The sequence below is a fragment of the Salmo trutta genome, chromosome 16 (genome assembly GCF_901001165.1).
Source record: "Salmo trutta chromosome 16, fSalTru1.1, whole genome shotgun sequence".
Classification (NCBI taxonomy): Eukaryota; Metazoa; Chordata; class Actinopteri; order Salmoniformes; family Salmonidae; genus Salmo; species Salmo trutta.
This window is the reverse complement of record NC_042972.1, coordinates 21,938,170-21,953,539: the sequence shown is the minus strand read 5'-3', so window position 1 is coordinate 21,953,539 and position 15,370 is coordinate 21,938,170. Positions and strand designations below refer to the sequence as shown.

At 49.0% G+C, this 15,370-nt stretch overlaps 1 protein-coding gene across 1 annotated transcript in view; it reads right to left on the bottom strand.

Moving 5' to 3' along the window:
* cntn2 (contactin 2) overlaps positions 1 to 15,370 on the bottom strand; it is a 72,974-nt gene that overhangs the window by 16,040 nt on the left and 41,564 nt on the right. The window contains exons 3-6 of the mRNA XM_029693456.1: positions 11,676 to 11,821; positions 801 to 942; positions 498 to 670; positions 146 to 241 (exon numbers count right to left, since the gene is read on the bottom strand). Of these exons, the coding sequence (XP_029549316.1) occupies positions 146 to 241; positions 498 to 670; positions 801 to 942; positions 11,676 to 11,733 (469 nt within the window). The 5' untranslated portion in view covers positions 11,734 to 11,821. The remainder of the gene's footprint in view (positions 1 to 145; positions 242 to 497; positions 671 to 800; positions 943 to 11,675; positions 11,822 to 15,370) is intronic.

Here is a 15,370-nt window from a genome sequence, read left to right as displayed (position 1 = left end):
AGAGGAGAGAGGAGAGGAGAGGAGAGGAGAGGAGAGGAGAAGAGAGGAGAGTGAGACTCAGAGAGGATGCAGAGATTGAGCATGTGTGTGAGTGTGTGCATGTGTGTGTGTGTGTGTGTGTGTGTGTGTGTGTGTGTGTGTGCACCTGGGTAGTGGGCGGGGGGCTGGCAGGCCAGGAAGGCACCTGCTCCCTCGTAAGCCGTCTGTGGGCTCCTCCCTTCCCCAGGGAAGTCATGGAGGTCTGGAAAAGGAGGAAAGAAGGATGTCACAAGATTAGAAAAAATCTATGAAATCCACTCAGGCAAGACAAAAATGTACTTCTCACTGAGAAATGTATTCGTTTCACTATGTAAACCAATCAATGGAATGAGATGAGATCCAGATAAAGTTTGATGAACAACAACTGGGATCCTGTAAATGTAGATGAATATGCATTGTCCCCATCAACACTGAGAGAATGGTAAATAATACCTGAATAAATAAATCAATGTACTCACAGCCGAATTTGAGGTTGGCGGCCCGGCTGAGTATGGTGCCACAGCGGTTGATGGCCAGACACTGGTAGGAGCCTCCATCACGGACGAACTGGGGACCGCTGATCACCAGGTTACCGGCTACCAGCGTGTACCGGGGGTCACCTACAGGGACGTCTGTACCATTGACGCGCCAGCTACCGGACAGGGAGGGGTTAGATAACAAACCTGTCAGATGTATACTCTGGCTGTACCCTTCTCTCTCGTATGTGACCAATTCATTTGATTTGATTTGTTTTCTGTGTCTGTGTCTGTGTGTGTGCTTACCTGTACGTAGCAGCAGGACTGGCTCTAGCCTGGCAGTTGAGAGTGACTTTGCCCTCACTGAGTCCCTCTGGGTAGACCACACTGCTGGGCTGCTCTTCAAACACTGGTCCGCTGTCATGACCCGTTATGCACACATCCCCGCCTGTCAACACACACAGCCAATCAGAATCCCCCATCACCCAATGAGGGAGTTCTATTAACCTGAGCCATGGTGCACCGGTCTATAGCCCGTGGAGTAAACGGGCAAAATAGATGAGGGAGGTGCGCCCGTCTCAAATGGAATAGTAATCTGTGCTGTTAGGTCATGTAATCAACAAGGCAGGATGGTGCATCGTCCAGAAACACATAACATCTCTTTTCCATAAAATATATGTTCATATTTTCAAGCAAATTTTCATTGGGAAAGCAGATAAAGTGTTTTTTTAAATCAAAAGCAATCACTTTTGCATTTGAAAACAGAATTTTACTCATTACTCCACGTGCTTAATCTAGCCAAGGCTACGTCACTTTTGTTTTGAGCCGACTTTGCCTTGGGCTTGGAACAGGGAACATGGCTCACGCCAGGGAGGCAGCCTGGTTACAAAATGAATGCAATCACTTTTCACCCAGTGCAAACTCCTCCCACCGAGGTAACCCGGGCCTGATAATTGAATCCCCTCAATGACCTACTACCAGCCCCTTCCAACCAATCAGGATTCAGAGTCAAAAACTGATTCCAGTGACTTTCCCTTTTCAAACAAGTTGTTTTCCATCACTTTAACATATATTTGCCTAATTAAATGAAAATGTTTCATCACCAAAACATCCTGAATCCCATTCAGTTCACTAGAGGTAAATTAGAGGTTAATCTGTGCTTTGGGAAATTGTTTAATTGAATGATACATTTTTACAAACAGAAGAATTTGATAAAATGTAATCTAATCCAATTGAATCTTGTCCTCTGGGAGAGTGTTGAGATGGCCTCTTTTCCCCTATTCCCTCTTCCCCTGACAGAAACCCATACTTATTTTTGCATGGCTCAGAGATGGTAACATAAATTATTTAAAATCAAATCAAAATAAATCAAAACGTATTTGTGGTGTACACAGATTAGCACATGTTAAAGCAGGTGTAGTGAAATGGTTATGTTTCTAACTCCAGCAGTGCTGTACATTTCTAACAGTACAATATGAATACACAAATAACCACCCCCCAAAAATAACCCCAAAAATAACCAACTAAAATTGAGAAATATCAGATTTGGTTTGTGTAGTAAATGTCTATGCAAGTGTGTGTGTGTGTGTGTGTGTGTGTGTGTGTGTGTGTGTGTGTGTGTGTGTGTGTGTGTGTGTGTGTGTGTGTGTGTGTGTGTGTGTGTGTGTGTGTGTGAAGCAGGAGTTGTGCAGGCAAACAGAGTACAGGATCCATCTGCACTAGAGGTGGGAGTGAGTCTGGAGGGGCTTCAGGCTGTCAGGGATAATACTGTTGCTACAGTGAAGAGGAGAGAGGGAGAGGAGGAGATGGGTAGAGGGAGAAGAGGAGGGCCTGAGAGGGGGAGAGGATGGAGGGGACATAGCTTAAAAAGAGGGGAAGATAGTGTTGGGGTGGAGGGGAGAAGATAAACAAGTGTAGGGGTGGAGAGAGGGAGGAGAGGCGCGGGTAGAGGTGGAGGGGAGGAGAGTAAAGGGTGTAGGGGTGGAGAGAGGGAGGAGAGGCGCGGGTAGAGGTGGAGGGGAGGAGAGTAAAGGGTGTAGGGGTGGAGAGAGGGAGGAGAGGCGCGGGTAGAGGTGGAGGGGAAGAGAGTAAAGGGTGTAGGGGTGGAGAGAGGGAGGAGAGGCGCGGGTAGAGGTGGAGGGGAAGAGAGTAAAGGGTGTAGGGGTGGAGAGAGGGAGGAGAGGCGCGGGTAGAGGTGGAGGGGAGGAGAGTAAAGGGTGTAGGGGTGGAGAGAGGGAGGAGAGGCGCGGGTAGAGGTGGAGGGGAGGAGAGTAAAGGGTGTAGGGGTGGAGAGAGGGAGGAGAGGCGCGGGTAGAGGTGGAGGGGAGGAGAGTAAAGGGTGTAGGGGTGGAGAGAGGGAGGAGAGGCGCGGGTAGAGGTGGAGGGGAGGAGAGTAAAGGGTGTAGGGGTGGAGAGAGGGAGGAGAGGCGCGGGTAGAGGTGGAGGGGAAGAGAGTAAAGGGTGTAGGGGTGGAGAGAGGGAGGAGAGGCGCGGGTAGAGGTGGAGGGGAGGAGAGTAAAGGGTGTAGGGGTGGAGAGAGGGAGGAGAGGCGCGGGTAGAGGTGGAGGGGAGGAGAGTAAAGGGTGTAGGGGTGGAGAGAGGGAGGAGAGGCGCGGGTAGAGGTGGAGGGGAGGAGAGTAAAGGGTGTAGGGGTGGAGAGAGGGAGGAGAGGCGCGGGTAGAGGTGGAGGGGAGGAGAGTAAAGGGTGTAGGGGTGGAGAGAGGGAGGAGAGGCGCGGGTAGAGGTGGAGGGGAGGAGAGTAAAGGGTGTAGGGGTGGAGAGAGGGAGGAGAGGCGCGGGTAGAGGTGGAGGGGAGGAGAGTAAAGGGTGTAGGGGTGGAGAGAGGGAGGAGAGGCGCGGGTAGAGGTGGAGGGGAGGAGAGTAAAGGGTGTAGGGGTGGAGAGAGGGAGGAGAGGCGCGGGTAGAGGGGGAGGGGAGGAGAGTAAAGGGTGTAGGGGTGGAGAGAGGGAGGAGAGGCGCGGGTAGAGGTGTAGGGGAGGAGAGTAAAGGGTGTAGGGGTGGAGAGAGGGAGGGAGAGGCGCGGGTAGAGGTGGAGGGGAGGAGAGTAAAGGGTTGTAGGGGTGGAGAGAGGGAGGAGAGGCGCGGGTAGAGGTGGAGGGGAGGAGAGTCAAGGGTGTAGGGGTGGAGAGAGGGAGGAGAGGCGCGGGTAGAGGTGGAGGGGAGGAGAGTAAAGGGTGTAGGGGTGGAGAGAGGGAGGAGAGGCGCGGGTAGAGGTGGAGGGGAGGAGAGTAAAGGGTGTAGGGGTGGAGAGAGGGAGGAGAGGCGCGGGTAGAGGTGGAGGGGAAGAGAAAGCGATAGATGAGGAGAGTAGAAGGTGCAGGTGAAACAGCAGCCTGGAGCAGACAGCTGTTCTCAAGGTACACAGAGAATCCATCCATGTTACACAGCACAAACTGGGTTAAAGATGCCTCATGAACATATGGGAATCTAATGCTGAGTCCTCATGGCACAGAGCGTGTGTGTGAGAGAGAGAGGGTAAGAGGGATGGTGTGTGTGTTTGTGTGTGTGTGTGTGTGTGTGTGTGCGTGTGTGTATATAAAAGCGAGCATCTATCTTTTTCAGCCATCTATTTCCTGTGTTTGGGGGCTGTGAAATCCACTGGTCACTTACTGTAAATCTCGCTGGATTGATTGCTTTCATTTTACACCTGCGACCCTTTCATACTCTTGCTTGTGCCTGTCGTTTTTTCCCGCTAACGTTACGACCGGGGAAATGTTTGTAATGACCTGTCAAACACACCCCGGTAATGGCTGAAATGGGCTCAATGGGATACCTTGGCTTTCTGTTGAATCTATAAGATTTTTCTCGTGATATCTCCACATCACAAGAAAGAGAAGAAACAGAACGTTATTTTGATGGGTGTTCATTTTTTGTGGAACTTAAAAAAAGTTATAATTTAATACAGTTTAAATTTTACAAAATAGATTAGCTGAAATGACTGCCGAAAATGAAAACTCGGATTAGTGATATTAGTGATATTATGTCTAATCTCACAAACATTGTAAATTACGTTGAGATAGGTGTAATCTAGAGCTAAGCATGTTGATTTTTAATCCCAGGGTATCCTGTTGAATTACGCAAGAGAACACCACAACAAACGTAATTAATGAGGCAGTCTAGACAGCACAGGTGAGTGCAGGTAGGAATAGACAGTAGTACAGGCTGGTGGGAGGAGCTATAGGAGGACGGTTCATTGTAATAGATGGAATGGAATACATTGAACGGTATCAAACACATTAAACATTGGGAAACCAAATGCTTGACTCTGTTCCATTAATTCCATTCCAGCCATTACAATGAGCCTGTCCTCCTATAGCTCCTCCTACTAGCCTCCACTGCAAGACAGAGCAAGTGTTTGGTGGCTGCAGCCTTTTTCCTCTCCTTTATGTTATTTTATTCATATATGCAAATACACCAAGTGTATTTATGCAAATTAGGCGCGTATCATTTTCTATCACAAAGTTAAAAAAAATACCTGATACAATAAGAAAATGTCAGTGCATTCTAAGATAAAAAAAAAGGACTATAAATTGAATACCTGAATTCCCACCAAAATCACTGAACATTCATTATTTGTCCATACCAGAAACATGTTTCTTGTGCTATAATTAAGTCAATATATGATGGATGTTGTGTGTGTATTTTTATGTGTATATTTGTATGTGTGTGTGTGTGTGTGTGTGTGTGTGTGTGTGTGTGTGTGTGTGTGTGTGTGTGTGTGTGTGTGTGTGTGTGTGTGTGTGTGTGTGTGTGTGTGTGTGTGTGTGTGTGTCAGAGGTGGGACCAAGTCACTATTATTCGAGTCACAAGCAAGTCTCAAGTCACAAGGTTCGAATCTCAAGTCGAGTCCCAAGTAGAATGGGTCGAGTTCAGTTAAATCCAAGTCGTGCATTCCAAGAGCAAGTTAAGTTTTTTCAAGTCGTCTCATGTCAAGAAAAAAAAATCTATGCAGGCAATGACCTCAACAACATATCTTTGTCTATTTATTGAGGCTACCAGACAGCCCTTTTCATTATTTTGTATACAACACATTTTGATTATGTAATAATACATTTTTACAACAAATTCCAAATGCAAGCTTCATAAGTAAATGATTGATTTACAGTGTGCTGGTCTAATCAGAGGGCTGAGTGTGTGTTTCACTAGCCAATTCGTTTTTTGCAACTGCCATACTGTCTCTATACTGTCTCTGGCTGCGTGGACAGTAATCCACAGGGAATCTGGCCCACAAAATGACTGACAAACCTTAACAAAACCTTGCCAGATCATTTTAAGTCTGAAGTCTGAAGTCAAAGTCGAGTCCCAAGTTATTTGATTTTCTATCAAGTCGAGTCTCAAGAAGTCAAATTTGTGACTCGAGTCAAACTCCTCTGTGTATACAATATGTGTGTGTGTATGTGTGTGTGTGTATGAGTGTGCGTGTGTGTATGAGTGTGTGTGTGTGATTCACTTCATCAACAGACCAACGGAGCATTGACGGAGCTAGTAATTACAATTTCATGGACTGTGTGCTGTCCACAGGGATCGACTATGCGTGACTGCACGCTTGGCTACAGTGGAAAAGCTTTTTACATTTCAACAAAGGAACGCTACAACACATCTTCATTTATCATTCATGAGATCGCTGAATTATTTCAACTCTGTCGTCAAAAGAAAAAAAATAAGAAAAAGACATCTCAAGAAAATCGAATCCCTTCCGCCTGCTGGTAAAAAGAAACAGCAGAAAATGGTTATCTGGCCTGAAGCACCCAAGATCTGCAGACCCCCTACTTTTGGTTCTCCAGACACACACTCTCACACCCAACCATCAGTCTGATAACACGCATGGACATGTTGAGTGTGTGTCTGCTGTGAGAGGCAGTGGCTGGCAAGGGAAGAACCATAACAGAAAAAGGTTGCATGGGCAGGGGAGAGGTGAATGAAGGGGAGGGGAGAGGTGAATGAAAGGGGAGGGGAGAGGTAGAGGAAGGGGAGGGGAGAGGTGAATTAAGGGGAGAGGAGAGGTGAATGAAGGGGAGGGGAGAGGTGAATGAAGGGGAGAGGAGAGGTGAATGAAAGGGAGGGGAGAGGTGAATGAAGGGGAGGGGAGAGGTGAATGAAGGGGAGGGGAGAGGTGAATGAAGGGGAGGGGAGAGGAGAATGAAAGGGAGGGGAGAGGTAGAGGAAGGGGAGGGGAGAGGTGAATTAAGGGGAGAGGAGAGGTGAATGAAGGGGAGGGGAGAGGAGAATGAAAGGGAGGGGAGAGGTAGAGGAAGGGGAGGGGAGAGGTGAATTAAGGGGAGAGGAGAGGTGAATGAAGGGGAGGGGAGAGGTGAATGAAGGGGAGAGGAGAGGTGAATGAAAGGGAGGGGAGAGGTGAATGAAGGGGAGGGGAGAGGAGAATGAAGGGGAGAGGAGAGGTGAATGAAAGGGAGGGGAGAGGTGAATGAAGGGGAGGGGAGAAGAGAATGAAGGGGAGGGGAGAGGTGAATGAAGGGGAGGGGAGAGGTGAATGAAGGGGAGGGGAGAGGTGAATGAAGGGGAGGGGAGAGGAGAATGAAAGGGAGGGGAGAGGTGAATGAAGGGGAGAGGAGAGGTGAATGAAGGGGAGGGGAGAGGTGAATGAAAGGGAGGGGAGAGGTGAATGAAGGGGAGGGGAGAGGTGAATGAAGGTGAGGGGAGAGGTGAATGAAGGGGAGAGGAGAGGTGAATGAAGGGGAGGGGAGAGGTAAATGAAGGGGAGAGGAGAGGTGAATGAAAGGGAGGGGAGAGGTGAATGAAGGGGAGGGGAGAGGTGAATGAAGGGGAGGGGAGAGGAGAATGAAAGGGAGGGGAGAGGAGAATGAAGGGGAGAGGAGAGGTGAATGAAAGGGAGGGGAGAGGTGAATGAAGGGGAGGGGAGAAGAGAATGAAGGGGAGGGGAGAGGTGAATGAAGGGGAGGGGAGAGGTGAATGAAGGGGAGGGGAGAGGTGAATGAAGGGGAGGGGAGAGGTGAATGAAGGGGAGGGGAGAGGTAAATGAAGGGGAGGGGAGAGGTGAATGAAAGGGAGGGGAGAGGAGAATGAAGGGGAGGGGAGAGGTAAATGAAGGGGAGGGGAGAGGTAAATGAAGGGGAGGGGAGAGGTGAATGAAAGGGAGGGGAGAGGTGAATGAAAGGGAGGGGAGAGGTGAATGAAGGGGAGGGGAGAGGTGAATGAAAGGGAGGGGAGAGGTGAATGAAGGGGAGAGGAGAGGTGAATGAAGGGGAGGGGAGAGGTGAATGAAGGGGAGAGGAGAGGTGAATGAAAGGGAGGGGAGAGGTGAATGAAAGGGAGGGGAGAGGTGAATGAAGGGGAGAGGAGAGGTGAATGAAGGGGAGGGGAGAGGTGAATGAAGGGGAGGGGAGGGGTGAATGAAGGGGAGGGGAGAGGTGAATGAAGGGGAGGGGAGAGGTGAATGAAGGGGAGGGGAGAGGTGAATGAAGGGGAGGGGAGAGGTGAATGAAGGGGAGGGGAGAGGTAGAGGAAGGGGAGGGGAGAGGTGAATGAAGGGGAGAGGAGAGGTGAATGAAGGGGAGGGGAGAGGTAAATGAAGGGGAGGGGAGAGGTAAATGAAGGGGAGGGGAGAGGTGAATGAAGGGGAGGGGAGAGGTGAATGAAGGGGAGGGGAGAGGTGAGGGGAGGGGAGGGGAGAGGTGAATGAAGGGGAGGGGAAAGGTAAAGGAAGGGGAGGGGAGAGGTGAATGAAGGGGAGGGGAGAGGTGAATGAAGGGGAGGGGAGAGGTGAATGAAGGGGAGGGGAGAGGAGAATGAAGGGGAGGGGAGAGGTGAATGAAGGTGAGGGGAGAGGTGAATGAAGGGGAGGGGAGAGGGTGATTTTAATAACAAAGACTGACATAGTGGATGTGTTCATTTTGATGGGGAACGAGCCTGGAACTGAAGTCCATCTTAATTTACTAGTCAGTTCAGGCATTGAATACCACTCCTACGGAAAATGTTATTTTATTCAATTCACAGGCCAGGACTGAGAGGAGACATATTCATTGTTAGCATTGAACATTTCTGACTGATGGAGTAGGCGTGAGAGGAGAACTGACAGTGAAGGGGATGTGAGGAGGAAAGGTTCTGACTGATGGAGTGGGCGTGAGAGGAGAACTGACAGTGAAGGGGATGTGAGGAGGAAAGGTTCTGACTGATGGAGTGGGCGTGAGAGGAGAACTGACAGTGAAGGGGATGTGAGGAGGAAATGTTCTGACTGATGGAGTAGGCGTGAGAGGAGAACTGACAGTGAAGGGGATGTGAGGAGGAAAGGTTCTGACTGATGGAGTAGGCGTGAGAGGAGAACTGACAGTGAAGGGGATGTGAGGAGGAAATGTTCTGACTGATGGAGTAGGCGTGAGAGGAGAACTGACAGTGAAGGGGATGTGAGGAGGAAAGGTTCTGACTGATGGAGTAGGCGTGAGAGGAGAACTGACAGTGAAGGGGATGTGAGGAGGAAATGTTCTGACTGATGGAGTGGGCGTGAGAGGAGAACTGACAGTGAAGGGGATGTGAGGAGGAAATGTTCTGACTGATGGAGTAGGCGTGAGAGGAGAACTGACAGTGAAGGGGATGTGAGGAGGAAAGGTTCTGACTGATGGAGTAGGCGTTGAGAGGAGAACTGACAGTGAAGGGGATGTGAGGAGGAAATGTTCTGACTGATGGAGTAGGCGTGAGAGAAGAACTGACAGTGAAGGGGATGTGAGGAGGAAAGGTTCTGACTGATGGATGTGGGCGTGAGAGGAGAACTGACAGTGAAGGGGATGTGAGGAGGAAATGTTCTGACTGATGGAGTAGGCGTGAGAGGAGAACTGACAGTGAAGGGGATGTGAGGAGGAAAGGTTCTGACTGATGGAGTAGGCGTGAGAGGAGAACAAACAGTGAAGGGGATGTGAGGAGGAAAGGTTCTGACTGATGGAGTAGGCGTGAGAGGAGAACTGACAGTGAAGGGGATGTGAGGAGGAAAGGTTCTGACTGATGGAGTAGGCGTGAGAGGAGAACTGACAGTGAAGGGGATGTGAGGAGGAAAGGTTCTGACTGATGGAGTAGGCGTGAGAGGAGAACTGACAGTGAAGGGGATGTGAGGAGGAAAGGTTCTGACTGATGGAGTAGGCGTGAGAGGAGAACTGACAGTGAAGGGGATGTGAGGAGGAAAGGTTCTGACTGATGGAGTAGGCGTGAGAGGAGAACTGACAGTGAAGGGGATGTGAGGAGGAAAGGTTCTGACTGATGGAGTAGGCGTGAGAGGAGAACTGACAGTGAAGGGGATGTGAAGAGGAAAGGTTCTGACTGATGGAGTAGGCGTGAGAGGAGAACTGACAGTGAAGGGGATGTGAGGAGGAAAGGTTCTGACTGATGGAGTGGGCGTGAGAGGAGAACTGACAGTGAAGGGGATGTGAGGAGGAAAGGTTCTGACTGATGGAGTGGGCGTGAGAGGAGAACTGACAGTGAAGGGGATGTGAGGAGGAAATGTTCTGACTGATGGAGTAGGCGTGAGAGGAGAACTGACAGTGAAGGGGATGTGAGGAGGAAAGGTTCTGACTGATGGAGTAGGCGTGAGAGGAGAACTGACAGTGAAGGGGATGTGAGGAGGAAATGTTCTGACTGATGGAGTAGGCGTGAGAGGAGAACTGACAGTGAAGGGGATGTGAGGAGGAAAGGTTCTGACTGATGGAGTAGGCGTGAGAGGAGAACTGACAGTGAAGGGGATGTGAGGAGGAAATGTTCTGACTGATGGAGTGGGCGTGAGAGGAGAACTGACAGTGAAGGGGATGTGAGGAGGAAATGTTCTGACTGATGGAGTAGGCGTGAGAGGAGAACTGACAGTGAAGGGGATGTGAGGAGGAAAGGTTCTGACTGATGGAGTAGGCGTGAGAGGAGAACTGACAGTGAAGGGGATGTGAGGAGGAAATGTTCTGACTGATGGAGTAGGCGTGAGAGGAGAACTGACAGTGAAGGGGATGTGAGGAGGAAAGGTTCTGACTGATGGAGTGGGCGTGAGAGGAGAACTGACAGTGAAGGGGATGTGAGGAGGAAATGTTCTGACTGATGGAGTAGGCGTGAGAGGAGAACTGACAGTGAAGGGGATGTGAGGAGGAAAGGTTCTGACTGATGGAGTAGGCGTGAGAGGAGAACAAACAGTGAAGGGGATGTGAGGAGGAAAGGTTCTGACTGATGGAGTAGGCGTGAGAGGAGAACTGACAGTGAAGGGGATGTGAGGAGGAAAGGTTCTGACTGATGGAGTAGGCGTGAGAGGAGAACTGACAGTGAAGGGGATGTGAGGAGGAAAGGTTCTGACTGATGGAGTAGGCGTGAGAGGAGAACTGACAGTGAAGGGGATGTGAGGAGGAAAGGTTCTGACTGATGGAGTAGGCGTGAGAGGAGAACTGACAGTGAAGGGGATGTGAGGAGGAAAGGTTCTGACTGATGGAGTAGGCGTGAGAGGAGAACTGACAGTGAAGGGGATGTGAGGAGGAAAGGTTCTGACTGATGGAGTAGGCGTGAGAGGAGAACTGACAGTGAAGGGGATGTGAAGAGGAAAGGTTCTGACTGATGGAGTAGGCGTGAGAGGAGAACTGACAGTGAAGGGGATGTGAGGAGGAAAGGTTCTGACTGATGGAGTAGGCGTGAGAGGAGAACTGACAGTGAAGGGGATGTGAGGAGGAAAGGTTCTGACTGATGGAGTAGGCGTGAGAGGAGAACTGACAGTGAAGGGGATGTGAGGAGGAAAGGTTCTGACATTGGAACACAGGAGAAAGAGAATAGACGAGAATACTGGAGGAGAGGAGGGGACAGGACAGGACAGGAAAGGAGAGGAGAGGAGCAGACATGAAATGTGAGGAGAGGAGAGGACCGGAGAGGAGAGGACAGGAGCAGACATGAGAGGAGAGGAGAGGAGAGGAGAGGAGAGGAGAGGAGAGGAGAGGATAGGATAGGAGAGGAGAGGAGAGGAGAGGAGAGGACAGGACAGGACAGGAGAAGATATGAGAGTAGAGGAGAGGACATGAGAGAAGAGGAGAGGACAGGTGTGGAGAGGAGAGGACAGGAGGAGACATGAGAGAAAAGAGGACAGGAGAAGACATGAGAGAAGAGGAGAGGAAAGGAGTGGAGAGGAGTGGAGAGGACAGGTAACAGAAGATAGAAGGAAAAAGTGAGAAACCTTACCGACAGCGTAGCTCAGAGCTAAGGAGCTGAGGCTCAACAGAAACAGCAAAAGCCCCATTTTCACACTCTGATCAGAACTGGACCGAACAGGATCAGAACCAGATCTGCACCACACCAGGAGGAAATTAGAAGTGGCTTATCAGTGCCTGTGGAGAACAAAAAGAAAGACAGATTTACTCCTGGTTAAACTACACGGCTAGCACTCTTACACGTGGCCTACAAGCAGAACTTATCTATTCTTCTGAACATCCTAACAGTACAATGTCTCTGGACTGAAGCATTGTGGAACAACACTAGAGCTGGGGTGTGTCCCAAATGGCACCTTATTCCCTACTACATCATTTTTTGGGGACCAGAGCCTTATGGGCCTATGTCAAAGGTAGTGCATTATATAGGGAATAGGGTGCCATTTGAGACTCAACCCTGGTTAGTATGCTCCAGTGGCCTTATCTCTTCAGTAGCTATCTCTCCTGCTGCCTCTCACACACCCAGGAGACTGTCTCCCCATGCAGTATGCACTCTGCTTCATGTTACATTACAGAATAAATACTTGCCCAAGGTAGAGAGAGAGAGAAACAGAACAAACAGAACAAACCTTTAACAATGTCGTCTCTTACCTTCTTATATTTCCTCTGTCCCCGCTCTCTATCTCCTTCCCTTTCTCTCTATCTCTATCCTTTTCTCTCTATCTTCTTCCCTTTCTCTCTATCTCTATCCTTTTCTCTCTATCTCCTTCCCTTTCTCTCTATCTCTATCCTTTTCTCTCTATCTCCTTCCCTTTCTCTCTATCTCTATCCTTTTCTCTCTATCTTCTTCCCTTCTCTCTATCTCCTTCCCTGTCTCTCCATCTCCATCCTTTTCTCTATCTTCTTCCTTTTCTCTCCATCTCCTTCCCTTCTCTCTATATCCTTCCCTTTCTCTCCATCTCCATCCTTTTCTCTCCATCTCCCCTTTCTCTCTATCTCCTTCCCTGTCTCTCCATCTCCTTCCCTTTCTATCTCCTTCCCTTTCTCTCTTGCTCTCTCTTAGTTGAAATCGCTGGCCAAACACGCAGACTCACTAAACACATTTCCACCTAATCTAAATTCAGCACTGTATGGCAAAAAAGAACTCAAAACAATATAGTCCAATCCGAACGTAGAAAGCAATGAGAGGGTATTAATTGATCAAGTGTATTATACTCTTCTAATCCAATAAAAAAGGTCCAAGGACTTTAGAAACATCAATAGAACAGGAAGGTTCAGGCTTTTTTCCTCGGAAGCTGGCACATGTCGTCCAGACAGCTCACAGCCTAGTAGACTCGCTTACAGACCAGGAACAAGTTACTCCATGGCAGAATTCCCCCTGACAGACCCTGGCTAACATTATCTACTCTGTCAGTCTGTGTTCTCGCACAGTGTTCTGTGCGCTCCCTCTCTCCCCAAACTGTCACCTTCTGACATTTCACTGGATACTACTGTTATTAAACACACAGCGGAAATAGAGGGGGGGGGGGGGGGGGGCTATTGGGAGGAAGGAAGAAAGAGGGAGAGAGAGAGTTATGATGAGAGAGAGGGGGGATTGGGAGAGGCAGAGGGAGCGGGAGAAGGAGAGAGAAAGAGGGGGGCAGACAGAGCAAAAGATAGCAATAAATAATAATATTTTGAGGGTGCTTATATTTGTTCTGTTAACACAAGTGTATAACGGAAATGCCCAATGTTCTAACTTTGCGGCTACCTGCCATCCTGAAGACAGCAGAGACAGCAGAGAAACAGACAGAAACCGAGCCGGGCAGAGACAGAGAGATATAGCTCATCAAATCAGCTCACAGCTTAATGGACTGTGGAAGGAGAAGAGGGGAGCAGCATATCACATTGCTCTCACGTCTCCATTGCACCACAGCCAAACATCTGAGGCTGGTTCAACAGTTAGCTCAAAGCAGATAGAAACATTCTGTATGACATTCTTTATGTCCAGTCTATGCTTTAATACGGCTTGGATACACTGAGTTGGCAATGGCGCTGGAATGTATAGCGGCCATTTTACATGCTCCTGACCAATTCTGTTATTTTGTGGGGTTTTTTGCGTTGATCGTAACTCTTTTTTACATAATGTTTCTGCCATCATTTCCTATGACCGAAAAGAGCTTCACTAACCTCAATTTGGATTAAGATTTCTACTTCAGTGAGTCTTCGGTGCAGGATATACTGCTCACCCCAGACCAGGCCCTAATCCCGACACTTGGAAAAGAAAGAGACGGCGATATAGAGGCCGACGTGCGGGCAACCTGATGAAACTACAGACGCGAGTAAATAAACCCCCTCTACCCTCTGTTCTAGTGGCGAATATACAATCACTGGAGAACAAACTGGACGAGCTCCGTTCAAGATTATCCTATCAACAGAAAATTGACTGAACAAGGACATGGATAATACACATCTAGCTGGTTATTCTATGCATTGGCAGGACAGAATGGCAATGTCGGGTAAACTCAAGGGGGGTGGTGTTTGTCTCTTTGTTAACAACAGCTGGTGTGCTATCTCTAATATTAAGGAAGTCTTGAGGTTCTGAGTTAGAATACCTCATGACAGGCTGTAGACCATACTACTCCACACACAGAGATGCATACAAAGCTCTCTCTCGCCCTCCATTTGGCAAATCTGACTATAACTCTATCCTCCTGATTCCTGCTTACAAGCAAAAACTTAAACAGGAAGTACCAATTACGCGCTCAATACGGAAGTGGTCCGACGAAGCGGATGCAAAGCTACAGGACTGTTTGCTAGCACAGACTGGCACATGTTCCGGGACTCATCCGATGGCACTAAGGAGTTTACCACATCAGTCACCGGCTTCATTAATAAGTGAATCAACGACTACATCCCCACAGTGACCGTACATCCATATCCCAACCAGAAGCCACAGGCAACATCCACACTAAGCTAAAAGGCTAGTGCTGCTGCTTTCAAGGAGCGGGACACTAACCCGGATGCTTATAAGAAATCCTGCTATGCCCTCTGACAAACAAACAAACAGGCAACGCGTCAATACAGGACTAAGATTGAATCCTACTGCACCGGCTCTGATGCTCGTCGAATGTGGCAGTGTTTGCAAACTAGCACGGATTACAAAGGGAAACCCAGCCGTGAGCTGCACAGTGACAAAAGCCGACCAGATGAACTAAATGCATTCTATGCTCATCGAGTAAAGCAACACTGAACCATGAGTGAGAGCACCAGCTGGTCCAGACAACTGTGTGATCACACTCTCCATTGTCAATGTGAATAAGACCTTTAAACAGTTTAACATTCACAAGGCCGCAGGGCCAGATGGATTGCCAGACGTGTACTCAGAGTATGCCCTGACTAGCTGGCCAGTGTCTTCAATGATATTTTAACCTCTCCCAGACCCACTCTGTGTTACTTACATGGTTCAAGCAGATCACCATAGTCCCTGTGTCCAGGAACGCCAAGGTAACCTGTCTAAATAATTATCGCTCCATAACACTCACATATGTAGCCATGAAATGTTTTGAAAGACTGGTCTTGGCTCACATCAACACCATTATCGCAGGCAGCCTGGACCCACTCCAATTCGCATTTCTCCCCAACAGATCCAAAGATGATGCAATCTCCATTGCACTCCACACTGCCCTTTCCCATTTGGACAAAAGGAACACCTACGTGAGAATGCTGTTCATTGACTACAGCTCAGTG